The 27723-nt window shown below is 40.0% G+C and overlaps 1 protein-coding gene across 1 annotated transcript; it reads right to left on the bottom strand.

Moving 5' to 3' along the window:
* Positions 1 to 561: 561 nt before the first annotated feature.
* pla2g4f.1 (phospholipase A2, group IVF, tandem duplicate 1) lies at positions 562 to 23622 on the bottom strand. The gene is made up of 25 exons (XM_074645648.1): positions 22804 to 23622; positions 20787 to 20859; positions 19424 to 19560; positions 17402 to 17533; positions 16866 to 16954; positions 16719 to 16761; positions 16494 to 16566; positions 15047 to 15183; positions 14720 to 14851; positions 14474 to 14514; positions 14312 to 14354; positions 12262 to 12316; positions 10570 to 10691; positions 10284 to 10385; positions 9833 to 9867; positions 8765 to 8903; positions 8179 to 8315; positions 6904 to 7126; positions 6204 to 6321; positions 5092 to 5229; positions 4898 to 5005; positions 4357 to 4536; positions 2790 to 2962; positions 2497 to 2683; positions 562 to 1660 (listed from the first exon to the last, which is right to left on the bottom strand). The coding sequence occupies exons 1-25, from the start codon at positions 22810 to 22812 to the stop codon at positions 1446 to 1448; spliced, it is 2841 nt and encodes a 946-aa protein (XP_074501749.1). The 5' UTR covers positions 22813 to 23622; the 3' UTR covers positions 562 to 1445.
* Positions 23623 to 27723: the final 4101 nt, after the last annotated feature.

Genomic DNA, 27723 nt, shown 5'->3' with positions numbered 1-27723 from the left:
ATGTTACTGTTGTTATTCATGTAATATATAATTTTAAAGCACCTTTTGTGATCTTTAAGTTGGAACTATCCATAGGCACATCAGATCAATATGAAGCTAGTTATAAGGGCATTTGGAGTGGCATTCAGAATTTGCCCAATTGCAGCATTAGAGGTCAAAGGTCAAATTCTCTTGACCTCAGTGTCATGACAATGAGACCGATGGATAGATTATAGTCTAAGATTTACAATGATATATGACTTCATGATATTGTGTGTTGGTTACCCTCTTTTATACTGGATCTATGTGTAAAATGGTGAAAAAATATGAAAAAATGTGAATGATGGAGGGATGAAAAAAGGAGTGATAGCACATAGAAAGCTACCACTGCTGCAATGCTATCATGCATTTCCCAACACTAAGGACATAGACCTTTAAAAAAATCACTATGAGACTTGGTCACTCCAAAGTGGCTCATGGACTAACTGTAGTACATGCTTGTACAGTATATGCTGACTGTGCACATTTATCTATAAAAAAGTCAGAGCGGGGAAAAGTGTCAATAATATAATAAAGTTTTATTCAGTGTGGTCCATTAATTCATCTTTTACCAGACTTACATTTCCTTAATGATAAAGTCCACCACCCCATCACCTCCAGATTCATCACATCAGAGCAATCCTGCTCAACTTCATTCATCGTATCTGCATCAATCTTCACTACCACCATCACCAGTGCCTAGACCCGGGAGAATATTCCTAATCCAACTACGGCATCACTTCCCTCTTATTATTTCACATTGGGTCTAAATCGCCAAAGACTGTTACTATTCATAAAGTTGTGCACTTTGTAATAAATCACCATTCAATTCATACGAGTCTCTCCTGATTGAAATGTCAGTAATCAAATAGGGACGTTTTAATTTTTTTTCACTTGTAGTGTTGGCTGGAGATGCCAGATTATCTTAAACTGTGTGGGAAATATGAAATAGGCATTATGTCAAAATGTAAAGTTGTGTAATTTTTAGGGCCCGAGCATTGCCAACGTTGGGCAGCGAAGAAACCTATTGAAACTGTAGGAATTATTAGTATTTTTCTTACTTAAACTGAATCGCTTTTTTTTTTTAAAGATGTAAAGATGCCCTATTTGTTTGCAGCATGTGTCCAGATATTGCACATCGCACCTTTAAAGAAATACAGATGGTATATCGGACCTGATGAAGCTTAATGTTACACACAGAGTCATTGATGCTTGTTTAGTGTGTTGCTTTATAGTGTTTAAGTTTATAGTGTTGCTTAGCAAATATCCCTTTTAAGTGGCCTACACAAGAGAGTCATATCAGGTTTAATACGAATTACAGTAGCCGCATTTCAGCTTTAATAGAAGTGTGGAAATTACCATAAGTGACTTTTCGAGGCTACATGAATAAATTTGTTGCTGTAAAAAGGCCTAATAAATCTGATCCATTATTTCTTTATCATGGATGCCCTCTTCTCCAGGGCCTTGGACAAGACCTCAAGGATGCTCTCCTTGTTGTTTAATATGTTGTAAGTGGCCAGATCCACCAGAGCCTCATAATCCTCTTTGGAGTAGGTCATGTTCTGGGTGGTGTATGGAGAGTTGCTGCTGTGAACATCCACCTTCCCAGCTTTTATTTCTTCCTCAGTCTCACGCTTCATGCCTGTAAAGTCATATGATAATGATACAATTGGTTAAATCATGTTTATAAGGCACAATATATATATACATATATATATATATATTACCAAATGCTTGAGCCACAAACTATAATGGAATATTTCAGACAAAATAAATCAAGCTATGAATGCATCAATTATGAATGGACATGTTCACTCGATGTGTCATCAAATAAATAACTTGATTCATCTAAATGCAATCATTTAAATCGTGTCCATTAATAATCACTAATCAACATTTTAATAATAGCAATGGATCAAATGACTATGTGTCAAAACAACGAGAAAAAAATTTTTCTGGTTGCCAAGAGATGAAAAATGTTCAACTTTAAGTAAAACGCTGCGCTCGTCACTCTCTCTTTTTACCCTGCTGTCCAATCATGGTGGAGGAGGGGCGGGACAAATACCACAAAGACCAACCGTCACATCCTACATGTACAATACAAGTGCTGAACAACAACAACAACAACAAAGGAGGAGAAATGAATAATTCAATTTAATCTCATGAACCCACACAGACCGGCGGGTCAGTCCTCTCTCCTTGTGCCGACATTTTTACTTCCGTGGATATTCAGTATCATACTGACATACTGAAGTGTTTTCAGCTGGGAAAAACACTTTGGTGGACACAATCCCTTACAGCCCTACAACTTGACTGTTTTAGTTCAGTCTCACAGCTTGCATCAACCTTGTTTCCAGCCACATCAGCCAGCTGTTTTAAATGAAAAAGCTCAGATAAACCCACTGTATGCTCCTTGTCCAGCAGTGCTATTACTCTGGTAATGTGTAAAAAAAAACCTGTTTGATAATATATGCATACCAGGGCGTTTGAAGTGTTTGTATGTGATATTGACAAGTGGGAAATGAACCACTATTGGGGCCTTGGGATTCTCCTTATCCTCGAAGATGTAGACCTCCTTCTGAGGCTCCTTTTCCAGGCGGTCAAAGTCAAAATTGGGAAAGGGGATGTCATGGTCATTGCAATAAGCAGCTGTCTTCTCTAGGACCTGGTAGATTAAACATGATTATAGAGAGTATAATGTTAATGCTGATGGAATACATTCAGGAAACATTCTGTTTCTTCCCAGATGAGCATCTCCTATTTCTGATTACCTTGAGGATGTGCTCCGGGTCCCATGAGTAACTCAGAGATATGATGACATCCACGTCTCTCTCTGGCCGCAGGATAGGTATACAGCCAATGTTGATGGCATGACCAGAATCAACCAGCGTCAGGGTGGAGTCACTGGGTGTCAGTTGGTTTGGGAAGGCATCTGGATGTGTTTCTGGACAGGAAAAAGAGAAGGAGATAATAATGAAAAAATCTTCAGCCAGTTGCAAGAATTGGTGGTTGACTAGAAGGCAGAAAATGAAATAACTGGCTCGCACATTTAGTTATAAAGCAAGGAATCTTTGTCTGGGTATGTCCTTCACATATCTCGAGAACCGTTCATCCGATCTACGCAACACTTGGCAAGTGTAATGCTGGTCACCCACGGGAGTGCTTTGTGATATTTGGTTCATTATTGATAATCTTTGAGTAAACAAGTGGGGCTTCAGGGCTCTGCAGAGTGAATCGAGCATATCGTACCCAGCGGACAGACCGCAGCTCATTTACTGTGGTTTACTTTTACTGCTGGATCCTATGTTGCCAACTTTTTGCTGGACGTTACATGGATGCTGGATATACCGGTACTTCCCTGGAGTCAACATGAGCGGATAGCCAACTGGAAGCAGAACTGAACCCGTGTATTTCCTGAACAGGCATGTGTTGATCGGGCACTGCACTACGATTGCACTACTACTGACCCAGCATCTGAAATTGAATATCTGTGGCAGATATGTGTTTTTTGTTGCTTGGCAAATTCAGCATATTGAGTCAAAGCAAAACCAGTAACTAGTTTCATTGTGTATTCAGTGCTGTCAAAATGTTGCTCAATATGCTATTAAGGGGCACGGTAGTTCTATAGAGTTAACCTTCTCTGGAAAGTCACCACCTTGTCGTGGAAGAGAAGTTTGTATTTTCCTTTTGATCCCAAAAGCGATGCTGTCTGGAGCTCAGCTCCTGATGGGGCCATGGTGGTAAGGTGGAGGGAAATAGTAGAGCAGGTGAAGGTGACCGGGAGCAAATCACAAAAGCTATGAAGGCAGGGGAGGGCTGACTGTGTTGCTGATCAGAGGGCACTTGGAGGTCAGAAAAAGAGGTAGAAGTAAAACATCACCACATCTGACGGAGAGGTCATTGTTCAGAACAAATCCTTTAGGAAGTCTTTGAAAGAGCCACACTTCTTGAAGAGGGTTTTTGACAGGCTGCAAAACACAATTGGCAGCAAAGACAGGACAAACTTTCCACTACAAAGGCCTACCCACCTCCAACTGCAATACAGTGGATTGGCCTCTTCAGCCACATCAAGACCGAAAAAACCCTGATGCACCATGTACCTGCCGGGTAGCCTCAAGTGCTCGAGAACAATCTCCACCATATTTAGGTGGTTTTAAACAGGAGGGGGTCAGTTGTGATCACTCAAACTGGATATTCATGAAATGTGCATGCTACTTTAACTTCATTTACCCATAAGACATTGCAGCTAGAGGCTCAGTATTGTTCCAAAGTTTTTGAATTGTGGGTGAAGGTGTACTGTGCAAGCAACATATCAATAACAGGACTGGGAGCACCTACCTTTCCAGGCAACAAAGTTGCTGTTTTTATTGTAGTCCTGGTGCAGGAAGAGACCACGCATGAAGTTATACATTTCAGCAACGACTGGACGATTTTTGAAGAAACCAGTCACCATGCTGGTGATACCCGTGTCTGGATTTATGAGGTATGTGTCCAGAGTTGATTTTTTAGTGTCTACCTCTGTCAAAGAAACACAACATCTCAATAATAGATACATTTAATTTAGAATGTCCTCAGGTAAACACAGAATTGTCTTTGTTGGATCATGGTAGTAATTAATACTGTAAAAAGGTTTTAAAATACTGTTACGTGGTTTGTTGTGTAAACATTGAATGACTGTAATGACCTAAGAAAATGCTTCAAATAATTAGGCTGGCAATATTCTATATTTCTATAAGATTGACACAACGTGAGGTTGTATTTATTTTTAAACGTGTGACTATTTCGGACACAAAATACGAACTGGGTGTGCAAAGGCCTTTATTCTTTAATGTGTATTAAGTCTAATTATGTGTTTTGGTGCACTATAAAATAGCTGTACCTATGTTGCTGACATCTGGGCCGAGCCAGGGGCTCCAAGAAGGCTTGGACCCGGTAGCAAGCGTCCATAGCTGGGTCAGGTTGATAGACAAGACACTGGTCCATATTCCTGATAAGGTAGAAAAAATATGGAATTACCTTAAATTGGTATTGTACTACTGTGCATTGACATTCCAACAGAAACCGTAGTCTTACCCATCAGATAAGGGATGCGGACTTCTGGGAGTTTCTTGATCATATGACCGAGGAAGAACTGACTCCCGAATTCCTCAGTTTGGACAAATGCCCCGTACTTCTGGATGCCTACCTCATAGGGGGTAAACTCACACCACTCTGTCAACAAGATGAGATTAGATTAGATTATTAGATTAGACTGTTTATTAGCCAATCAATTGGCAGTTTTTGGTACTGTCATGTTTTGGCATAGTTAATGAGACCAAGGACCTGACGTAGCTCCTCAACATTGGTCGGACTTGGCATTTGCGTGACAGCTTTCACTTTGTTAGGGTCAGGTTTCATGTCCCCTGCACTAATAACATGGCCAAAGTACTGTATTTCCGACTTGCCAAAATGGCACTTCGCTTTATTCAGCTTCAAGCCACTGTCACTTATGGTCGTCAGAACAGTTGTGCTCTTCCCTGTACCGGTATTTGAGGTACATGAGGTCCTTGTTTGTGCACCAAGTGACAGCTTGGGCCACCTCAGTAAGGTACTGGGTTTCATCATTATTGGAGATAAGGCCTACAATTTTATTTTATTTAACCAGGCAAGTCAATTAAGAATAAATTCTAATGTACAATGGCGGCCTGGCAAAAGGCAAAGCCTCTTGAGGGAAGGGGGTAGAGGCAACAATGGTTGTTTCGTTTGCGTATGTAATTGTTTTCACAGAACAGTTCTTGGATGTAAAGAGGGTGGTGTACAGTGAGAATAACCGGGGGAGGAGAGAGAACAACATTTGTTACTGTATTAGATAAACAAAATCAATCATTCCTTCACAATAATTTAAGGGGTGTGTATGTGTCCTGAATCTTTAATTATGTCATCAGCCTGGTCCTGCTGATTATTCCCACATGCCAGCAGTTTAATATTCATTTTAGTTGCAAAATGAATGATATCACAACAACTTGGCATTCATAGGTTTCATGTGATCATGCTGTTGTGTAAATATTTGATATGCTGTATACAGTATGTTCTTGAGCATTAATCACCTTGCACAAAAAGTATTTTCAGTATTACATGGTCAAGTGTAATTTTTCCACTATTACTGCAATTAAAATACAAATACAAATATCTTCCAGGATATTTACCAGCTTCAGGTTCACAGCCCCTTATCCTATCCTTCATATTGACAGCAGTGTATATGGGTAAAGGGTTTTGGCCTTCATTCACTGCTCTCTGCTGCTCAGACAGGGTACTGGTGTTTTTCTGTAATTCCAACCACATATGATAAATTATTATTGAGAAACATTTCAAATATTTAAAATGAGGGCGCAAAGACTCGCCCTTATTTTAAAGGTTATATGTGTAACTTACATGTATTAATCTTTTTTTTATTGCCAATGGTTGAACGAATTGTAATGTAACCCTAGCCAAAAAAATAATGTAACAGTAAGGTGTATAACTAATGATTGCTTCCTACTAGCAAAGAGCGATGCAAGCCAGGGGCAGACAACTATTGTAGGTCTGCGGTCCAAATGAAATAGAAGGATTACAGATAGCAACGTTGTTCTAAATATAATTGTAATTGATTTTCCAGCATTCTATCAACATGAAACTGGTCATTAAATCATGTTAAATCTCGTGTATGTCTGTCTTGGTCAATGCTCGCTTGCACCTATGTAGTGCGAGCGTGAGCAACCGGATGCTGACTGTAGTTCACTTAACAGCCACCGGTGTTAATTAATTACAATGATTTTCTGAAAGTTACACATTGACCCTTCAAGCTTTCAAAGTACTGTAATAAACAGTATAATTTAAAGTGATAACAGAAATTGTTCAGCTGCTCACCTTCCCAAAGACAATATGCTCCGCAATCAGGCCCATCATATCAATGAGTGACACAATGTAACCATCTTGTTCTTTCTCAGCAATCTCTTCACTGTAATACTGCATCTTCTCAGGAGAGAAGGCACTCAGGATACTCTTGGTCATCTGCGTCTCTGTTGCTGAGATGATACTGTCCATGTCCTCCTGTGACCAGTTAGCGTCCTGGTACAGAGAAGACATAGCCCTGTTCACATGGGAAATAATAGTGTTTAAAGGGGTACAATCATTTAAAAGTAAAAGCATATAACGAGGCAAACGTATACGTTCTTAGCCTAGACAATACATATATAGCCAGGATAAGTTGGGCCAGTATTTTTAAGTAGCCTATGGCCTCTACAAAAGATTTCTTTAAAGAGTAACTAAACCCTAGTGTTGTAGTACTCGAGATCGGTCTTGGTGTCAAGACCACTTTTTGAAGGTCTCGATCTCATCTTGGAATCGACCACATTTTTACTCGGTCTTGTCTCGGTCTCGGACAAAGAGGACTCAGATTTTATTTCAAGACCGTTCAAGACCACAACGGCTAGGATATTACAAAATTTCCGGTTCATTGTCTGATGTATTTGTTAACATCATTACTGTGATTATTCATAGAAAACTAAGAAAATTTCCCACACCTCACCTCGGCAATACCGTTTGATTATTTTATCAAGTAATTTCTCATGGTACACTTATATATACACATATGGAATAAAAGAGGTAAACGAAAAGGAATCTTCATTTGTTTTCTGTGGGTGTTTTTTTATGGGAATGTGGATCTTTCAGATCAATTTGAGGAGTGCCTATGGTCTACATGTTCCACATTTTATCGAAAGTGCGTCATGCAGTGTGGGACTCGCACTGGTGTGGTCTTGGTCTCTGTCTTGATTTTGTCTCACCCCTGACAATATTTTTCCCAGATCTCCCCTTCCGAAGTCAACAGAGTTGACTCGGACCTGCACCCATCACGACCAAAACCAAATCCATGAAAGTGGCTATTGACCTCCAAGCGCACAGCATGAGAGACAATCTAGTCTTCTTCTCTGGCATTACCGGAAAAAAAACCCAGACAACCCAGAAAAAACAATAAAGGACTTCATGGTCACACAGCTCAAAATATCACCCACGGGAGATACTTGACAGAAGAAGACAACTTTTTCCCATAAAAAAGGCAGCTACTTAAGGAAGGGGAAAAAACAGTCATTGCACTGCAGTCAGGATACTGTGGACACTTGATGGCTCAACGGGTTCACTCACCATGTGGATCCAGAAACACCAGTCATGTAAGAGGTAGCATCCACAACCCCTAAATCCTTCAGGCCTCTCAGACTACCAAGCAGGCCGGTCATTGCTCTGGACCCTCCCCCTGAAGCCACGATTGCTATCGTCGGCACCTGAACAGAGAATACAGAGGTGTGGTTCTGGTTTCAGCTCTGTGAGATGAAAAGTCACCATAGTTATGACATTTTATCCTGTAGGGAACATTAATGCCTGTACCAAATTTCATCCATCTGACTGACAAACCAACATTGGCAATCACCCGAAAACAAACCAATCCCTAGAGCCACGGCACTAGCATTGCTAGAAATTACACAGGTGTTACACTGGTGTCCTATAACTTGTAATTTGACTATGCTATATTATAGCTAGGGATACAACACATGGTATACATGGTGTACAGTGCAATGACTTCATAGAGCTGTCACATATGTTGGTCTTGGCTTCTGGCACACATTATATTGTTTTTTTATTCTTCGCAAAATGATTTGCAAATTGACATTGGGTAGGGGGACGGACAGGGGTACAAGGGCAAAAGTAACAATGTGAAAGAGGTGTACTCTACCTTTTCAGGTTCAAGTGGAGAACCAAGGCCTAAAAGCTTCTGGAAAGCCTGTGCCACTACAACTTTCCTCTTCTTCAGATATTCTTTCTCTTGAAGTGGGATGTCAAAGTCCAGGCGAACTCCGAGCCATACCTCCTCACTGTGGATCCAAGGTAAAAGCGATTGTAACATAACATAATGCTAAAAGCCTCGTTTCACTGACCTCTTCTGGTTGAAAGTTTCAAGTTTGTTGCAATCACGGCATCCATGTTGGCTATGGTCAGCTGGATGTCCCTGTCTGTACAGCCTACTTTTGGTGTGGTCGAGGCCCCTTAGTTTCAATAAGGGAATTCTTAAAGGTGCTAGGTTCGAAATTCAGAGCATTCATTAACAGCTATTGTCTATGTAAAGATATAGAGGAGTAATGTCTACCTGAGCGGAGAATGAAGTCTCTCTCCCTCTGTGTGTGTTGGAATCAGAGCTTCTCTGTGCTTTTAGTGCATGTTAGTGCAGCTAGTCCCACTGGCTAGCTCACGGCAGCCGCTCTGCACTGCTCTCATACGGCGGTTACAGCTGATAACGCTGTCCTGACTAACGGCGTCGTCGCAGAAGCTTAACACCCACCCTCCAGTTCCCCTCAGTCTAACACTGTTTGCTCTGTCAGCACTGTTGATGTTGTTTGCACTGTTCGCGTGTAATTGTGGCTTGACAACGAGCAATATCACTCTGTATTGCAGCGGTGCGATGTGCTGCCTCTTCATAGCCTATACTTTTATATCTCATGCGCACAAATTAACGAGTGGAACATGATGAACGTCTATGTAATCATAATATTGTTATCATTATTTTAATCGTGGTGAAAACCGGGACAGTTTGTTAGTGAAAACCGGGACATTTGAGTGTTTTACAGATATTTGTCGGGACTCGGGACACCCAGCTTGAAACCAGGAAGTCCCCCAGGACAAACCGGCACTTCGAGGCTGAATGCCCATGGTTTTGAAACGAGGTGCTCAACAATCACATGCAAGTGTATTTGGGTATCCACATATATTTAGTTATACTGTATAGTGGAAGTAGGAAGCTCCTTACCATTCATGTGTTTCCATGTCTAAATCCACTGTGTCCTGTGATGGGAAAATGCCAGATTACTTTAAAACAATTGTCATGTAAACCACTCAAAGTGCTTTACACTACATGTCAGCATTCACACACACATGCACACACTGATGGCTGAGGCTGCCATGCAAGGTGCCAACCTGCCCATCAGGATCTAATCTAAATACTCATTCACACACCAATGGCTCAGCCTTCAGGAGTAGTTTGGGATTCAGTATCTTGCTCAAGGACACTTCGACATGTGGATTGGAGGAGCCGGGGATCGACCCGCTCTATCTGTGAGCCACAGACGCTCCCTAATACAGCCCTATATAATACATTAAAATTCAGCAATGAGCCCAATAAAGGATTGGGTTGGCCCTCCCTCTTATCTTCAGCTGGTCAAAACAAAAAAGACCAGTTAATTTAGAATTTAAGTTCTTACCTGATCAATAACAAGGGACACTTTGACTGCATGTCTGGCTTGTAGATGTTGCAGATTTACAGACGTTTCCATTGGAGCAGCAACAAAGGTATTATCACTGACCTTAAAAAAGAATAACAAGTTGAAAGTGTCTTTCCTCTCTTTACTTATTTAATTCGCTCCTCCCTTGCTTGTATGTTAAAGGAGTGGACAAGTAGAGTTGATCCAGAACACCTTACAATGATAAAATACATGACATCTCTCTGTCAAACAGGTAAAAATATAAGACAGTTAAAAAACTCCCCACCAGTCCAAGTTCTGTCTCCAAGTCTCTGTTGATGTAGAAACGCAGTTTCGGGGTTTCCTTTGCATCAAGTGTGAGATTCTCCTGATAGGCACCCCTCAGTTTCAGCACCTTGTCCCTAATACCTGGTAAGAACATTTTATCCGCAAGAGAACAATGTCATGTTAATCTGTGAACACTGCTAAATACCAATGTTGCTGTTACTTGATAAGTCATCAGTAATAGTTATAATTATACTTTAATTTACTACTTTTTCACAGCAGACATTTTGACTTGGCATAGTGGGAAAAGCACATGTATAACACTAACGATTGCTCTGCTTTATTCAAGTGTCCCGATATCCCCCTAAAGTGTGTAATAGCCCCGCCTGTCCACCAGTTCTGCCTCACAGAGACTTGAATGTAACACGCCTGTATTAATGTGCAGTTCCAGCAAGGGGCAGCAACGCCACTTAGTTAGGTTAAAGGAAAACGTCATGGTTGGGCTTAAAATAAAAATGTAAACTAAGTAAAACACGTAAAGAAACAGCGTAACTTCAATACGGAAAACAAGTGACAGACGTCACGTGACAACCGTCACTACAAAACACGTGACAAGCAACACTAACATAACTTGCAAACAAAACACCGGTCTCGAATACAGCTCTCCCGCTTGAAAGTCCTGTGTTTGTTGGACCCATCCACCTCCCCGCCCACCATAAGTGGGCTTTCTCACTTTATATACTACATAACTAGCTCTGAAGTTAGACTTCCGTCACTACAAAACATGTGACAAACGTCAAGTGACAACATATAAGTGACGTCACTACAAAACACTGCACCTCCATTCAGGCGTGTAATATTCCCGTCTCTGCGACACAAAACATGATACCCCCGCTCAATGCTTGACCCCTACTAAAATAGGGGCAAAGGTCATGCCCTTTTGGAACTAATGGAATTAATGGGCATTAACTAATTAACTAATGGGCACCCTGGACTTCTAACCCCCAAAAGGCACAACTAGACCACACTGTCAACCATCATACCAAATATGTAGTTCCTAAGTTAAATAGTTTCCGAGTTCTGCTCCGGAAAATAAAGTGTGACACGCCAACGGACGGACGGAAGGACTACGTTGTCGCAGGGGTATAATTATTGTGCACACAGCCAGATAGTATGGCGGTTGCGTTGCCACGGAGACCATGCACCTTAAAATGTATTGACTTTTTTTTTTTTAATACATTCAGCAGTTATGGAGCAACATTAATATTCATTTGGAGTTGTGTCTGGAAACCTAAGTATAATATTTTATCTGCGTGATCGTGAACCAAAACAGTAAAGTTACGGGACATAAAACTAAAACTATAAATTCAAAGATGCTGCAACGCTCAGTAGACCCAAGGGGATCAAAGTCGAGTGATAATTAGCAGTGGGTTTGTTACTGCAAGTCTTTCACATCACACATAGTCAAATTTTTCCCCCAAAGTTAATATAATGATATTGATTAGAGCAGCTTTAAATTTAATGCTGGCCATCAATTAGGCGGTTTTCCTTACATTCTTTTGAGTTCCATAAACAATACAATCCTTCATATCTGTGAAGCTTGCCTGACACCTTCTTTCCAATGAGTGAAAAAATATGTAGCGAACAGGACAGAGAAAGCTTGAAGTCATTTCAACCTGACTTATTGAATTGGACAAAATTGTAGCCTACATACGGTCATAGCTTAGTAGCTTGTCAACATCAACATCCAGTACAGAGAATGGGGCAGCCTGGAAGACACAAGGAGAGATCTGTTATTCTGGTGAGGATAGTCCACATAAGATACATTCATAATAATAATAATTGTCTGCACAAGCTGCAGGAGACCTGCCTGCTCTGGGTTGTGAGGCAGCTTAATGGTCGTACATCTCTGTTAGAGGACCCCACTCAAATGCACTGCTTCATTTCCATGCTAAATTATGTTTGGCTTTCATTAAAATCTATGGGATTGTCTGATGCCTGGTTTCCTATTGATTCCCTGTGTCATTTACCAAATTATTGAGGACAATACATCTTTCACTGAGCTTGCTAGATGGCTTAACTTACATGAAAATCGAATGAAATAAACTGACCCCTGCCTGATGTTTAAGATCCTAAAGGGCTCCTCCACCACTTACTACTTTTATTAAGCAGAACAATTCAAACAGATCCACAATGTGTGCTCTGAGAGGGAGATATGTAATCCCTAAAACCAAGTTCATCCTACACGACTTTCAAAGTGTTTTTTTGTTCACAAAGTAGCCTTTTTTCTACGACCCCCCAGGTTTCCCCTCAACCCGTGTCTTGCGCTCTAGTTGGCTGCAGCTCCCTGACAGACTCCCCGACAGGTCCAGGTATTTAGCCTGCTAGACATCTGGAATGCGACTGCGATGCAGCGCCAAGCCTCTCGGCTCGCAATGTTAAACCGCCCTCCATTACAGTAGTTTATTCTTAGGGTCCCCAGGGACCCCAGTCGGTAGTCCCTGTATGTTAAATAGATTGTTCACACATCATACATCATACTTGAGCTCCAATGTGCGAGCACAAAGCCAACACAGACTTGCCCCTGATCTGGCTTTTGTCGGGGAGCTCCGGCAAGTGGAAAATTAGGGCTAAAGTTTGTCCCAGTATGGATGACAATGTCTCCCTTTCTCTCCAGGTTTGAAAGACTGGAGGTTTTGGCAGTTTAAGAAACTGTGCCACCTATCATACCTTCACGTAAAGTGTCAAGGCGTTTGAAAAGTCTTATCTGAAAAGTTTTATATGCTACTATTTTTAATTTAGCAAGTAACCACAATTGAAATTAAAGCTGCAAGCAGCGTTGAACGGGCCTTGCCCCTTTGCGCACGTCGGGGGTACACGCTGCCGTGCATTTCCATGAAAGTTGGACGCTGCATGCAACAGTTAGAGGGTATTTTCTGCGTGGAGCGTGTGGCGCTAAAGACTCTCATAAAACATGTCAAGTTTGGGGCTGATTGGACAATGTATAGTCAACTTCCTGTTTCCTGTAGGTGGCGCTATGATTATCATTATTATTATTATTATCGAAATTGGACCATGTAAAGTCATGTTACAGCAGCCTCCTGTGTCATGGCGAAACATCGAAATTCGCTGCGCCGCCATAACATCGCTCTTTCGCGAAAACACAAAAGCTTCGCAATTTCACCAAGGGCGTCAAAAGGTATGTTCAAAGGCTAAAAGTAAAAAGGGAGCGCTAAAGAACAAACACGCCACGCCCAAGCCCAATTACACCACCAAATCCAAGTAATTACTTATGTGAATATGCATGTAAGGTTTAATTACTAGCTAGTTTAATTAACGCACGAAATCCAAGATGATCCAAGACTTCCTGTTGGCCGAAAAAAATCTCAAAAATATTTAGTACGCTTTTGCAGATGTGGGCAATGACCTACTCGAATTTCGTGAAGATAGAAGTAACTTTCTTCTGAACACCTGCCTGCATTTGGGGACGCTATGGAGCTCGTTGGCGACGCCCGAGCCCAATCACTACAGAACTTTGCCATTTTCACCAGTTTCTGATGCGTATTCTAATTTTTGTGCATCCTAAGCGCCTCAAAAATGCGATCTCGCAGCGGAAAAATTATAATAATCCTTAGAAATACAGTAGAAATACAATACTTTTTCAGGGTTCCAGCCAATATGGAGGACGGAGCACTGATGTAACATTGGCTCCTGGAGTGTATTTATATAGGTGTACATTGCTGATGCCATGTAAGAAATCTTACCACAATGACGCCATTAGAGAGATATTCACAAGGAGGATCCTCACTACAAAAAGACAACATGTTATTTATTGTTTAACCAGATCAGATGGTGTAGTAAAGAAGAGCAAATATTTATGTAATATTTTGATAGAGGATAAAGTAAAAACAGCAATAAACAGTTACCTGTAAAGTAGCTCAAATGCTACTAGAAGTCTGCTCTCTATCTATAAAAAAGTGGACAAAAGGATTCACCTTCAACCATATATCATTTATATATTGTAAGCAAACACAATACTAAAATAAACAAGAACATGACATACACATGGAAACTACTTTTCTGCTTCTGACCAAGCTGGTCACAGATCAGTCTTACGTGCATTACAATGCTACAATACAAGTGTTGTAGAGATATTTTTCTACTGCATCTACCTTGGGATTTACGGTGAAGAGCCTGGTCTCCTTCTTCCCTATTTTGAGGTTTCTGATATCAAACAGAAGTGTGGAAATCATGTCGTCCGGCATCATTGGGTCCTCATCATACAGCTGGATCTCTAAAATGTTCTGGGGAAACAGCAGAGGAGCTTACTGACGGGTTCGACTTCTACTCCTCACAAATATAGATTAGCAAAAGAAGGACAGATTGTATCGTTATTAGAATATTAAAGTACTTGCTACACCAGTGAGGAAAGACTGGGTGAACTGGTTCTTTCCAGAGTGGACTGAACAGCAGTCAGCCAATATTGAGTATAGACTCACTTTCACATGGGTGGGGACTCTGAAGGTAAAAGTTTCATTCCACTCTGGGTTGTCATTGTTTGACACAGTTTTTGTACGGTAGGGTCTTGCCGTTGCCGTGGGGAGAGAGAGAATAACGTAGCAGTCAGATTCAGACCCTGTAACACAGAGACAGGACAGATCAATCAGTCAGTTTCATGTGAAAATGTTTTAAAATAAAGCAGGTTAAAATTATTCTTTACCCTCTGAGACCCGCCCACGATCCCGACCGACTTTACCGTCTTTCAGAGGCTGTAGCAGGTTGAGGTTTAGAGCTACTAGGATCCATCGGTACCAACCTGGTCATGCTAGCTTTTCGGGAAGGAGGTCAAATAACACTCCAAATTTGGGCTACATTTTGGTAAGGAAAAACTGGCATAACCATTTTCAAAGGGGTCCCTTGACCTCTGACCTCAAGATATGTGAATGAAAATGGATTCTATGGGTACCCACAAGTCTCCCCTTTATGATAATCACATGCAGTTTTTTGAATGCATGTATAAATGTGTTATTTTCACCGATACTAAAATGGTGTATTTGAATATTTCTGCATACTGGGGTCCCTAAAAAGTCTTTGAATGACATAAATTGGGTATCACTGTAACTCTTGTGGATCCAATGAGCCCAACTGTATTCATGTGTGATGATGTTAGTCCCCATAGTAGACATTTCATTGTAGTGAGACCATTTTTTTAAACTTGACCTCACTGTATAAAATGACCTGTGGTGACCTCTATGATAATCACAGCCTCATGAACCTTTACAGCCACAAACTAGAGACCTAGAGCGTTCAGAGGATGGATGGCTTTCCTAGCTAGATTGACAATAAGGGGGTTTCTGAGCAGTTTACACAACAGAAGTGCTCGCCATCTAATCGCTGAAAAATGCCATTCTTGCAGAAATCTGTGATTTGGAATCAAAAAGATTTGATTCCAAATCACAGCATGGCTTTTTCTATGGTGTCTAATGTGATATGCTGGAGGGATTATTGATAATTTTTTATCAATTCTCGAATGGTAAAGAAGAAGGTTAAATATTACACCAAATCTGTGTAACAAATGGTATCAACCCAAAAATTGCTGCAACAACTTATGAGGCATAATAGAGCATGGGGATGACCATCATATACTTCTATCATAATGTTCTAAGCCCTGATACACTTTTAACATTTATTTTAAATAATTAATTAATTAATGTGTTGAGCAGCATCTCAAATTAATCTTCAGGTTCTCAGCTTTCAGATGATGTACATCACTTCTACATGACATCTACTGTTGACCTGCTATCTCCCCCTACAGACCCCCTAATAAAGACAAAAAATGGGTCTATTGTGGGTCTCAGAAGGTTAAAAGTGATTATATCTCATTCCCAAACATGCGCAGCACAAATTATTACTTAAAAACCATGTGAAGTGAAAAGCAATACTTACAGTAATCTGTGGAGTGATGTCGTTCTCCTCTCAGTATGGTGACATTCAAGGTCCAGTAGAAGACGGTTTCCTTCTGTTGAATAAGCCAACAAGAGTTAGTTTGCCGTATTTGCTAAATATGGCTTTATGAAGCTCTCACTAATCACCTTTAGTGTTTGGTTACTAGATTCAGATTGTCTTTTGTTTACTATTGTCTTCACTAGGGTGTGTATGTAGAGACCTTACCACTGGGGGGACATCTTTGAGGTGACTGCCTACTTTCTTCCCACTAAAGAAAAACAAACAGAACGATTTCAAATTAATGTAAAAGCTAAATATTTTAAAGTAAAACATCAAAAATTAAATAAAAGTAAAAAAAAACCCCACCTTTACCTTTCCAGCAGCTCAAAATCCATCCACAGTTTTCCCTTCGACCGTAGGGAAGAGGGCAGGAAAAGGAATCTACTGATTAATGATTTAGTCTACAAAATGTAAGAAAAAATTGGGAAAAATGCATCCAAGGTGATTCAATTTTTATGTTTTTGTCCAACAAATGGTCCAAAACCACAAAATATTTCATTTACAATGATATAACAAAGACAAAAAACAGTAAAGACCTCACATCTGAGAAACTGGAACCTGAGAATATTTGGCTTTTTTGCTGGATAACTGACTGATTAATTTTCTGTCCATCGACTAATTGATTAATTGACTGATTGTTTCGGCTCCACGGTACCCTTTTCAAATCATCTTGCCTTCAGATTTACTTCAGATTTGTAATCCTGGACTAATGTTGTCTGTTTTTAGTTTTTCAAAGTTGCTCTGTTGTTGTCTGGCAGTCTTCTGATCAATCAACACGTTTAACTGCATCATCATCAAATGTCTAAAGGTGCTGTGGGGGTATGTTTATTGTTGGGTAATATCTTTACCTCAGGGTCTAGGATGAATTCCTTGGTTTCCTTCTTCCCCACAGTCAGACTGCTGATATCAAACTTTAGGGTCGCGATCAGGTCGTCAAACTTCATGGGGTCCTCGTCATACAGGTTTATCTCGAGAGGGTTCTGGAAATATAACAGTCTTTATAGAAGGGTACGGCTTTACCAGGAACTATTTGTCATTTGTGTCCTTGAAAAAACAATGTTTTATAAGGTTTGAGGTTTATACGGAAGCCCTGAAAGGCAAGCGAGAACATTTTTTTTTTCTGGTAATCCTTTTTCTAAGTCTGATCTAAATTATTTTCTCTCCCGTGTTTATGACTTAAGAACAGGTGGAACATTGTTTTTTCTTTTGCCAGGATAATCTTTATAAGTTCCTTTTTTTTTTTTTTACTGTGAAACAGGTAAAAAAAGAAAAAATTAGGCAGATTTTTCTAAGTTCATTGTCATTCACATACACTGTAACAGGAAATAAACTGGGACACATCTGCATGTATACAACTGTGAAATGGTCTATCGTCACATTGTCTGTTACCAAGTGATGTAACATGTCTTTCGTTTGGCTAGAAATGTATTTTAATCGGCATTAATCTGCCGTTAGCGTTAGCTATACTGAATTGGCCGTTAGCCCACTAGCTAGAAGTGAAAAACTTGTTGTTCATGGCTAACCAACAGATACAACCCAGGTTAAGTCGAATGTCTAGCTAAAGTTGGTTTATTGTAAAATTTTCCCCCCAAAAAATTTCACTTGTTTTCAGACAGGAAAACAAAGTAACTTAACCTGTTCACAAACAAACAAAAAGGAACTAAGAAAGATTATCCTGGAATAAAAAAAATCCACCTGTTCTTAAGTCATAAACACGGGAGAGAAAATAATTCAGATCAGACTTAGAAAATGGATCACCAGAAAAACAACATTCTCGCTTGCCTTTCAGGGATTCCGTAGTTTTACCATTAAATGTTTTTCTTTTTTAATTTTGTTAGTGATTTGGAGTTTTACATTAATTAAATTGAGGGTCTAATAGTACAGAGTGTTGTGTTGTACACCCCCATTCACAGAGAAAAATTACACCAACCTCTAAAAAAACAAAAAAAAAGGACTCTCAGAAGTTACATGGCTTTTGTGGACACTAAACCTTCACAAATAAGACCGAAAAAAATGTAATTTAACTGTTGTCACCCATAAAGGGTGAAATGCATCCCTAACTGAGCTGCCGAGCGACACAGCATCTCAGTGCTATTTGCATGTAGTTAAATTAAGTAATGTGCAGACATTTGGCGCTAAATCAGCCATTTTCTTTGCAAATGAGCCTCATTGCCAAAACAATCCAATTCACAAAAGATCAGCGCTGATAGCCACACGCATGTTACAGTGAAATTATTAGCGTTTCAGAGTGATGGTGGTAACTGAAGTGCGGGAGGTGACGTCCAGATTTTCCAGTGATCACGGCAGCAGTGACTGTAGCAAGACATAAATGAATAAAGCTCCCCTACATGTCATTAAACCAAATATTATATAATTATTTCTTCTTTGCAAATTGATGCACTCAGCTTCAAAACTTTATGAGCACTGTGATATCATTAGCACAATATATGTATGTATTTGTCAAATACGTACAATGTGAAATTTGCCATGTGGTAAGTTAGTTAGGTACCAAGATAACTCATGGGGAAAGGTACTTTTTAATATTCGAGCCAACAGCGTGGGCTGTGTGCAAACTTAGGGTGTAAATAGGGTTTAAAGTGAACAACTGGTGACCTGAAATATCATAAAAAATAACAAATATGTTCACTCCAGTAGTATAATCAAAACTTCCATGAAAGCATGTAGTCCTTTGTCTTAGACAGTGCGTTGGTGTTGGTAGTAGTGTGTGATGGGATGCTTGAACACAGAGTTATACGTTTCAAGATTAACCCTTCAAATATGAAAGAATCTTCGGACACATGTTGTAACTGATTCAAGCTACAAAAAACTGTATGCTGAACTGAGCAGTTTTCATTATTCAGTGGTCTTACCTTGAGATCATCGGCAACCCTGACAGTAAAAGTTTCATTCCACTCCGGGTTTTTGCTGTTTGCCACAACTTTTGACCGGTAGACTCTGGTTGATGTGGAGGGGAGACATACGGTAACATAGCAGTCCGCTTCAGACCCTGGTGGGTGTTTGAAAACAGGAAAAGGATTAATAGACGAGAATGCAACAGTAAGCACAAGTCATAAAATATTTGGCCTGCTCATCACTAAAGTGACTAAAGTATATGTAACTAAAGTCATCGATATGGAAAGCTTGTTAGCAGCCCATATGATGATAAAGGTCTTGATTTATGGGGCAAAGCTTTGTTGGAAAAGCATTCTGAACTGTCAATGAGGTCTCATGAAACCACACCCACACAGTCCTGATGAAGCGAATTAGCTTAGCTTTTTAGTAGAAAGTTCACAATAAATAATGTTTTTTTCTTTTCTCCCTCAACTTAACTTAGAATGAATATATAGAAATACTGCTACGAGGAACTTTAATTGAGTGTTGATTTTGGCGGTCCCGGTCCCTGTGGACAAAGGCGGTAGTGTTTCCGAGCTCCAGAGTCCCTTTAGAAAACCTCTCATTTTACTGCGGCAGGGACAGTCTACCCTGCCCAGTCCTGGTTCAGGTTCTCCCGTGCCCCGGTTCTTCCCTCCAGCTGGCCCAGAGGTCGGTGTTGGCTCCCAGCGGAGCAGTGAGGTGAAGCTCTGATCCTGGCCGGACAAGGAGCCGCTGCAGCCGGGGCAGAGAGCTCTCCACCTCCCACCGGAGCTCCGACTGCAGGTCGAAGAGGGCAGCGAAGCCGGATCTGTGTCCGTCCGCGGTGGGCCGGTCGCTGCCGGAGGCCCTGCTGCAGTTTGAGCTGAAGGAGTTTCTGGTGAACCTGCACGATTTCATCTGATTTCACGCGGAATTGGACCCAACCCGAAAAAACGCAAGGTGAAATGCCAGGTGAACAAAACTCGTTCCAAAACAAGAGTGAATCTGGGGCGAGCAGTGTAACCCTCGTTGAGGGAAAGAGAGGGAAATCACCAAAGGAAACCTTGGATGTGGGTTGTACTTTCTTCAGGTATCCTTACTCAACTTATAGCTAAAACAACAAAAAAATAACATTGGGACATCCCTATAACTACTACTACTGAGAGGGCCCCATTTGTTTTCCAATGCAACATGTTATAAAAGTCACTTCAAACCAGGTTTAGGGCCCTTTAGGTTTCCTTGATGGTGGTGAAGGTTTGGTATCAGTGCATACCCTCTATACGTGGAAATTAAGCAACAGAATTTCATCACGATATACATCAAGGTGTGCGGGTCAAAATATGTTCGTTAAGATCAAACTGATAGTTACTGTGTGCGTACAATAATCTGAGGAGTGGATGTTTTCTGCTCGAAGCACGGTGACACTCAGTGTCCGGGAGGTAAAACCTTTATTCTGTGGAATAAAGCAAAACATGAAATCATGAGGCTATGAAACATATTTAAGAAAACACCAAATATGTACTGTATTCAAAGTCCTCTCTGGGACTAAATGGTATAGTATGAGGTTTCAAATACAGCCAAGAGTTAGGCTCTGTCATCACTGCCAAGATGGCGACGGACAAGCTTTTGAGCCTCACAACGGCTCTTCAGAAACCTATGGGTGACATCACGGAGACTATGTCCATGTTATACAGTCTATGTCTAAAACTTAGCTACCTTTTTTTTCTCGATTTGATTCCCATCATTTATCATCTTATTTGTTTTATATAAATATATTTCTTTTTACTTTATTCCTTGACATATGTTAGAAAATGTTCAATGTATTTGTTGCTTTTGTAATCATTTTTGATGATATACGATGTACATAATTCACTTGATTGTGTCCACATGGGATCAGACTAGCCCTAGTTCTTCAATGACACACACCTGAGTCTATTTGATTCCTTTGCATCTGACAACTGTGTACATTCTCTATTTGCATTAAAGAGGTAGCGGTATCGGGTCGACGCTGACGCAAACAGCCGGATCAGGTATCGGTGACAGTGGGGACGATCTATTCAATTCAATTCTATGTTTATATACTATATACATTATATAAAGGAATTTTAATTCCTGTTTAAGTTTTGACCAATGTGTTGCTGCACTAAAAAGGTTTACACTTGAATTGTAATTTGTGTTAATTTTGAAGATTTTTGTATTATTTTAATACATAAGCCCAGTCAATTTCCACTTGCAAATTCAAATGTGGGATGTGATGCAAAGTGGCTAAAATCATCACGAATAACCAAACAGTAAATTAGCATGAGATGGTTATTTCATTTTCATATGAAAATGAGAAAACGGACTACTGGTGGTGTCTATAAGCGATGTCGAATGAGCTCTGTAAAACATCGCTGGTAATGAATGAGTGCATGACGAGTGATGATGTGTTTAATTCATCATAAAGGGGGTGTCTTCAATGAACAGGTGCTGTCTTCTCACTGTAGCAATAACATGACTAGATCTGCAGTCATCGTTAACATGAAGAAACTGGGATCGATCTGATAAACAGGACTTAAACCAGCTTAGTGCGATTCCTTTTAATGCCAATTGATTGTTCCAGTCTCTGTAATAGGATGTGATGGTCAGTGGTGTCAAATTCAGCACTAAGATCTAACAAGACAAGTACACAGACAAGTCCACTGTCAGATGCAATTAGAAGGTCATTTGTCATTTTTACTAATGCTGTCTCTGTGCTGTGATACACTCTAAATCCTGACTGATAATCCTCAAATAAATTATTGTTATGTAGAAAGTCACACAGCTGACTGGCGACTGCTTTCTCGAGGGTCTTAGGCAAGGTTAGATATAGTTCTATAGTTGGCTAAGACCTCTGGATCAAGAGTGAAGAAGAGGTTTAATTACAGCTACATTAAAGGATGGTATGTAACAGATTGGAAAGTTTCCATATGAAATAGCTCAGACATATAATACAACGTGGTTTTGGTTTACATATTTTACTCACTATAGGGGACATTTAAAATAGTTTTAAGAGTAACAGCTATGTTTATTGGCTTTATCTTTTAATGATAAGTCATACAAAATTACTTTTTGCTACACCAAAACAAATACACAATCCTGTTAAGGCAGTCAATATGCTCTCATTCCGTTGTAAAATACTACAAATATCTGACAATGTAATATTGCTTGTGTCGTTATTATTTGCAATATAATATTCACAATTAAGACCAGTCACTTTCTGTGGGCTAAATTAATATATTATTGTCTTGGAATGATACAGAAACATAAGTACAAGAAAAACACAATAATAGCACCACAAACTCATCATTCTAGTATCAAGCAAACTATACAACCTTATAACAGTATTATGATGATTTCTCTTTTCAGTTATACTCACCATTGCCATTGGGAAGTTAGACAGTTTCACCAAGAGTTTCAAGAAAGCAGCTGTACCGCAGTCTTCAAGAGTCAGCTACTATCTGGACTAATGGCTGTTGATGCTTGCAAGCTAGTTTAGAAGTTTTACATAAGCTATGGAAATCAGAAACAAATTGGTGGAATTAGCATGAAACGGATGTTTCATTTCCATAGGCAGTTGAAACAAATTACAGACAGACGTCATCTCTCCAATGTGTTCTTGGTCATCCCCGTGGTGTCCTATCAGTTGGATATGTGTCCAGGAGGCAGCCTAATCATTTGGGTGGCTTGTATGAGCTTATCTCTTTTGTTGGGTCAGTACCCAAAGTTAATGACCATATGTGAGGCTCCCTCTTCACCACAATAGTCCTGTACAATGTATGCAGTGCTGACTTTACCTCCAATTGCTTCACACCCGGTTGCAAAACACTGGAGGTCACAGATTAATGATGCCAGCGGAACTTCATATAGGTAAAAAGCAGATAATATGCACTAGTGAGATCCCCAAACTGGATGCTCGCACTTCCTGATTCTGTCCATGAAAATCACAAACAGCAGTGATGAGAATGGACGGCTTTGGCAGAGTTGAACAGTTGAGAAACCAGAGGAAATTTGACTTCACGTGACTTACCTCTCCACAACGTGCTCATTATTCAAAATGATGGTAAATGTAACCGGTGATGTAAATTAAACAGGTTTAAGCCCCTAACAACTCGTGTTCACACTCTCATGGGAATGATAGTAGTTGATCTGTGGTAAACTGGTGCACTTGGTGTCTGATTAGATGGATCACTGCACTGTTTTCAGGCTGTAAGGAAGATCTTTCATTGCCACTCCACATTACTACTGCGTTGTGTGTGGCAATCCTTATGTGTGTGTGTAGCTTTTTTCCCATCTTTGTTCAAGAGCGTGGTCTTTCAGTTTGAGAGCATGACTTATTGATTTCACATTCACATTTTTTTAATACTTTCCCTCAAAACCCTGTCCTCACACTCAAGTAGCTCCTGCTTGTGCTTGGATTAGCTCTGCTTCTACTCAATCTGTGCAAGCAACAATATGTCTGAGTGCAAGCATTCAGTTTGAGCAGAGGCAGAGCTAATCCAAGCTAGTTCAAGCACAAGCAGGGGCGATTTGAGTGTGAGGACAGGGTTTTGAGGGTAAGCATTACAAAATGTCAAAAATCAGGTGTGAGAGCATTACCACCTGATGTTACATATGCATATGAAACAGGGAGGACGAGGACTAGCGAGCGTCAGAGCCACTGTCCAGGATGAAACATCAAAAATCCAGGAGCACGTCAAGAAGATGGTCCCAAATGATGAGCTGCTAAGTGAATACCTCAGAGAGTAGACACCTGATGATAGTGAAGAGGAAGAGGAGTACCACCGTCAGATAGAAGAAGTGGCTGATATCAAGAAGACCTACCAATGGCTGGAAAAAGCTGCACTGGCAGACGACACAAAAGCAGTAATCATGGCAGCAAAAGAACAGGCCTTAAGCACAAGGGCCATAGAGGCCAGGATCTACCATAGTAGATCAGACCAGGATCTACCATAATAGATCAGACCCAAGGTGCAGGCTGTGCAAAGACGCCCCCGAGACGGTCCAGCACATAGTAGCAGGGTGTAAGATGCAAGCTGGATCAGCGTACATGGAGAGGCACAACCAAGTGGCTGGGATAGTGTACAGGAACACCTGTACCCAGTATGGACTAGAAGTACCCAAATACCAGTGAACATACCAACGAAGGTGGTTGAGAACAACAGGGCTAAGGTCCTGTGGGACTTCAGATTCCAGACTGACAAGCAGCTGCTGGCTAACCAACCGAACACAGTGGTGGTTGACAAACAGCGGACAGAGAGGGCAGTGGTGATAGATGTGGCGATACCAGCTGACAGCAACACCGGGAAGAAGGAACATGAAAAGTGGACCCCCAAACTGGGAGAGTAGCTCCAGCAGATTCCAGGAACGAAATCTGAAGCCTCAGTCCAGAAGAGTGCAGTCCTAGGAACAGCTAAGATACTTCGCAGAACCCTCAAACTCCCAGGCCTCTGGTAGAGGACGTGAGCTTGAGGAAAACACAGATACCACCTCACGAGGGTGAGAGGGAGATTTTTTTATATATATATATATATATATATACATATATATATATATATATATATATGTAGCATCCGTCCCATGTATCAATACAATATTAGGTGAGTGTGTTAAAGGTAGTAGTACTATGGGCGGGGCCTGGGTTCTGTTTCAAATTAAGTGGCGCTATTACTTGTACTTGTAGCTATTCTGAATTTCACAACTTCTGTTCTCTTATTCTGGAACTCAAAAATGAATGGCGGTGCCTCCAATAAGATTAAAGAAATACAATAAACGTATGTATCCAACTAAGTCTTTAGTCTGGTATATTAATTCAATTGACCTTTTGTAAATAGTTAAACAAAACCTGAAATATGTAAGATGAACTACACCACGAGTATGCTTTAAATACAAAACTCCCAAGCTTTGGGTATTTATTAACAAAGGTGCAAATAAAATAATAAAATAATAAAGTAGCAATGAATTTAATTCAATTATGAAAGGAAAATACCACCCAATATTAATTAGCAAAATTAAATATTAGGTCACCTGGTTACTTCAAGTATCTTTTAAATCTCTCTGTAAGACTTCTTATTAGGCTCTAATACCACAAGTGTTTATCAGCATTGACATATAGACATCATCAATTCACTGTGGGCCCACACTCACACACACACACACACACTCCTATTCAAACCACAATGAAACGAAATAAAACGTTGCAGGCCCGTCATGGCTGGGGAGCGTTGAGGCCTAAAAACTGTATTGGTCGTTTCACTTGTAGACACAATCAATAAAATAAAAGGCACGTGCAATTTCAGTACTCACGACTCCATGGAACATGCAGGGGGGTAGGTGAGTGGATGAGTATGGAAGTTTTTATTGGACTTTATTAGTTGTAACCCACAGAAGACATTCCACAAATGTATACCATGATCTGCAAATGCACAAATAGCATTCCACGTGTAGAAATAGATGCACAAATGCGTGTTTATCACTTTACATGTAAACCTTAAAATACGTATTTACAGAGTAAGTTATGTGTATTTGCAAATCGCCCTGTATTTTTGCGGATGTGACTTTACACAACACAAATACAAAAATACATTTGTGGGTAGTGAAATATTTGCAGATCATGGTACATATTTGTGAATTGTCTTCTGTGGATTACAACTATTATCTACAGATCTGCTGCGCTACCAATCGGACAAAATTCTGTAAACAAACAGGAGGGAAGTTGCAAATGTCACATTGCCCAGTAATGCACAGGAAGCAATCTGCAAATGTGCAAACAACATTCCATGTGTAGAAAATAGATGCACAAATGTGTAGATATCACTTTATATGTAAACCTTAAAATACGTGTTTAAAGAGTAAGTTATGCGTATTTGCAAATCGCCCTGTATTTTTGTGGATGTGACTTTACACAACACAAATACAAAAATACGTTTGTGGGTAGTGAAATATTTGCAGATCATGGTACATATTTGTGAATTGTCTTCTGTGGGTTACAACTAATAAAGTCTTTTTGCTAAATCGCCATTAGCAATACAACTCGTTTTTTTACACAATAACACTTAGTCACAGTACAGAAACAATACACAAGGTTATATTTACCTCCTGAAGGTCACACATGTCCAAACCAGAGGATAACTTGTCGTCAACCCTGAAGTTATGAACCTTATGCCTCTATGACACAATTTTCACTCCACAGTGGCAACTGACATCGGCCCACTCCCAAACTCCATGAACTGCAGCTGACGCTAAGCCCTGCCCCTCTACCTGGAATTTCACTTTGGTTGGCTGTTTGCTTTAGGACATACCAATGCAAACAATGAAATATGTTGCAAATCAGGTTAGACTGCAAGGCTGATTACGGGTGTTGGATCATGTCCAGAACAAACAAACAATGTATTTTCATTTTACAGCTGTCTCTTTGTTTTTACACAAAATTTCACAACTTAAAGGGACTGTTTGTAACTTTTTAAGCGTATAAATGTACCGGGTCGGGACACATGCTCGCGTGTGGCCGCTGTCTCTGCTCCTCTGCCTGCTTGCCTTCACTCAGACAGAGCGCGCGCGTACTCGCTCCACCTCTAGACGTGAACACTCCACACTGCAGAAGAGTTAGTTTAGCTTCTATGTGTGCGTCATTCCTTTTTTTCCCCCTCTCTCTCTTCTCTAAACCTCTCCCCTTACCAATACCTCATTTCCTCACACACCTCGCACAATCGTTGCTCTGGTCTCCACCATCATAACCAATGGGATTTTGTATGTTTTGTATATTTTTACAATTCATTTATTTATTTATCTTTTTCTTCTTAGTAATTTGTTTGTATGATTGTTGGTATTATTATTGTCTTAGTATAAACTGTGCTGCTAAACTATACTATTATTATCATTGCTATATCATATAGATTATCAATCAATTATTATTGCATAATGGATGTCCAAATTATTAGTATATTAGATCACTATCAATGTTTTCACTCCCTTCAAACAACATTAGCATGTATATATGAGTTTCTATTCTTGTTTTATTTTTACCTTTCTCTTAATGATAGTAATAATGGTAATATTATTATTATTATTATTATTATTATTACAATTCATCAATTGGTTGCTGTTTCAATACTTGATTAATTGGTTTATTTGGTTATTTTCTTTCCTCTCCATTTGTCATTATTATTATTACGACTACCATTATTACTAATTTACTAATGAACTAATTAATTAAGTGGCTTATATATTGATCTACTACTAATGGCACTATGACTATAGGTATTATCAATATTATTATTATTGATGCTGCTATTCTCCC

Source organism: Sebastes fasciatus, chromosome 9 (genome assembly GCF_043250625.1).
Source record: "Sebastes fasciatus isolate fSebFas1 chromosome 9, fSebFas1.pri, whole genome shotgun sequence".
NCBI classification, from domain to species: Eukaryota; Metazoa; Chordata; class Actinopteri; order Perciformes; family Sebastidae; genus Sebastes; species Sebastes fasciatus.
Note: the sequence above shows the minus strand (reverse complement) of the source record. Positions and strands in the feature narration are given on the sequence as shown.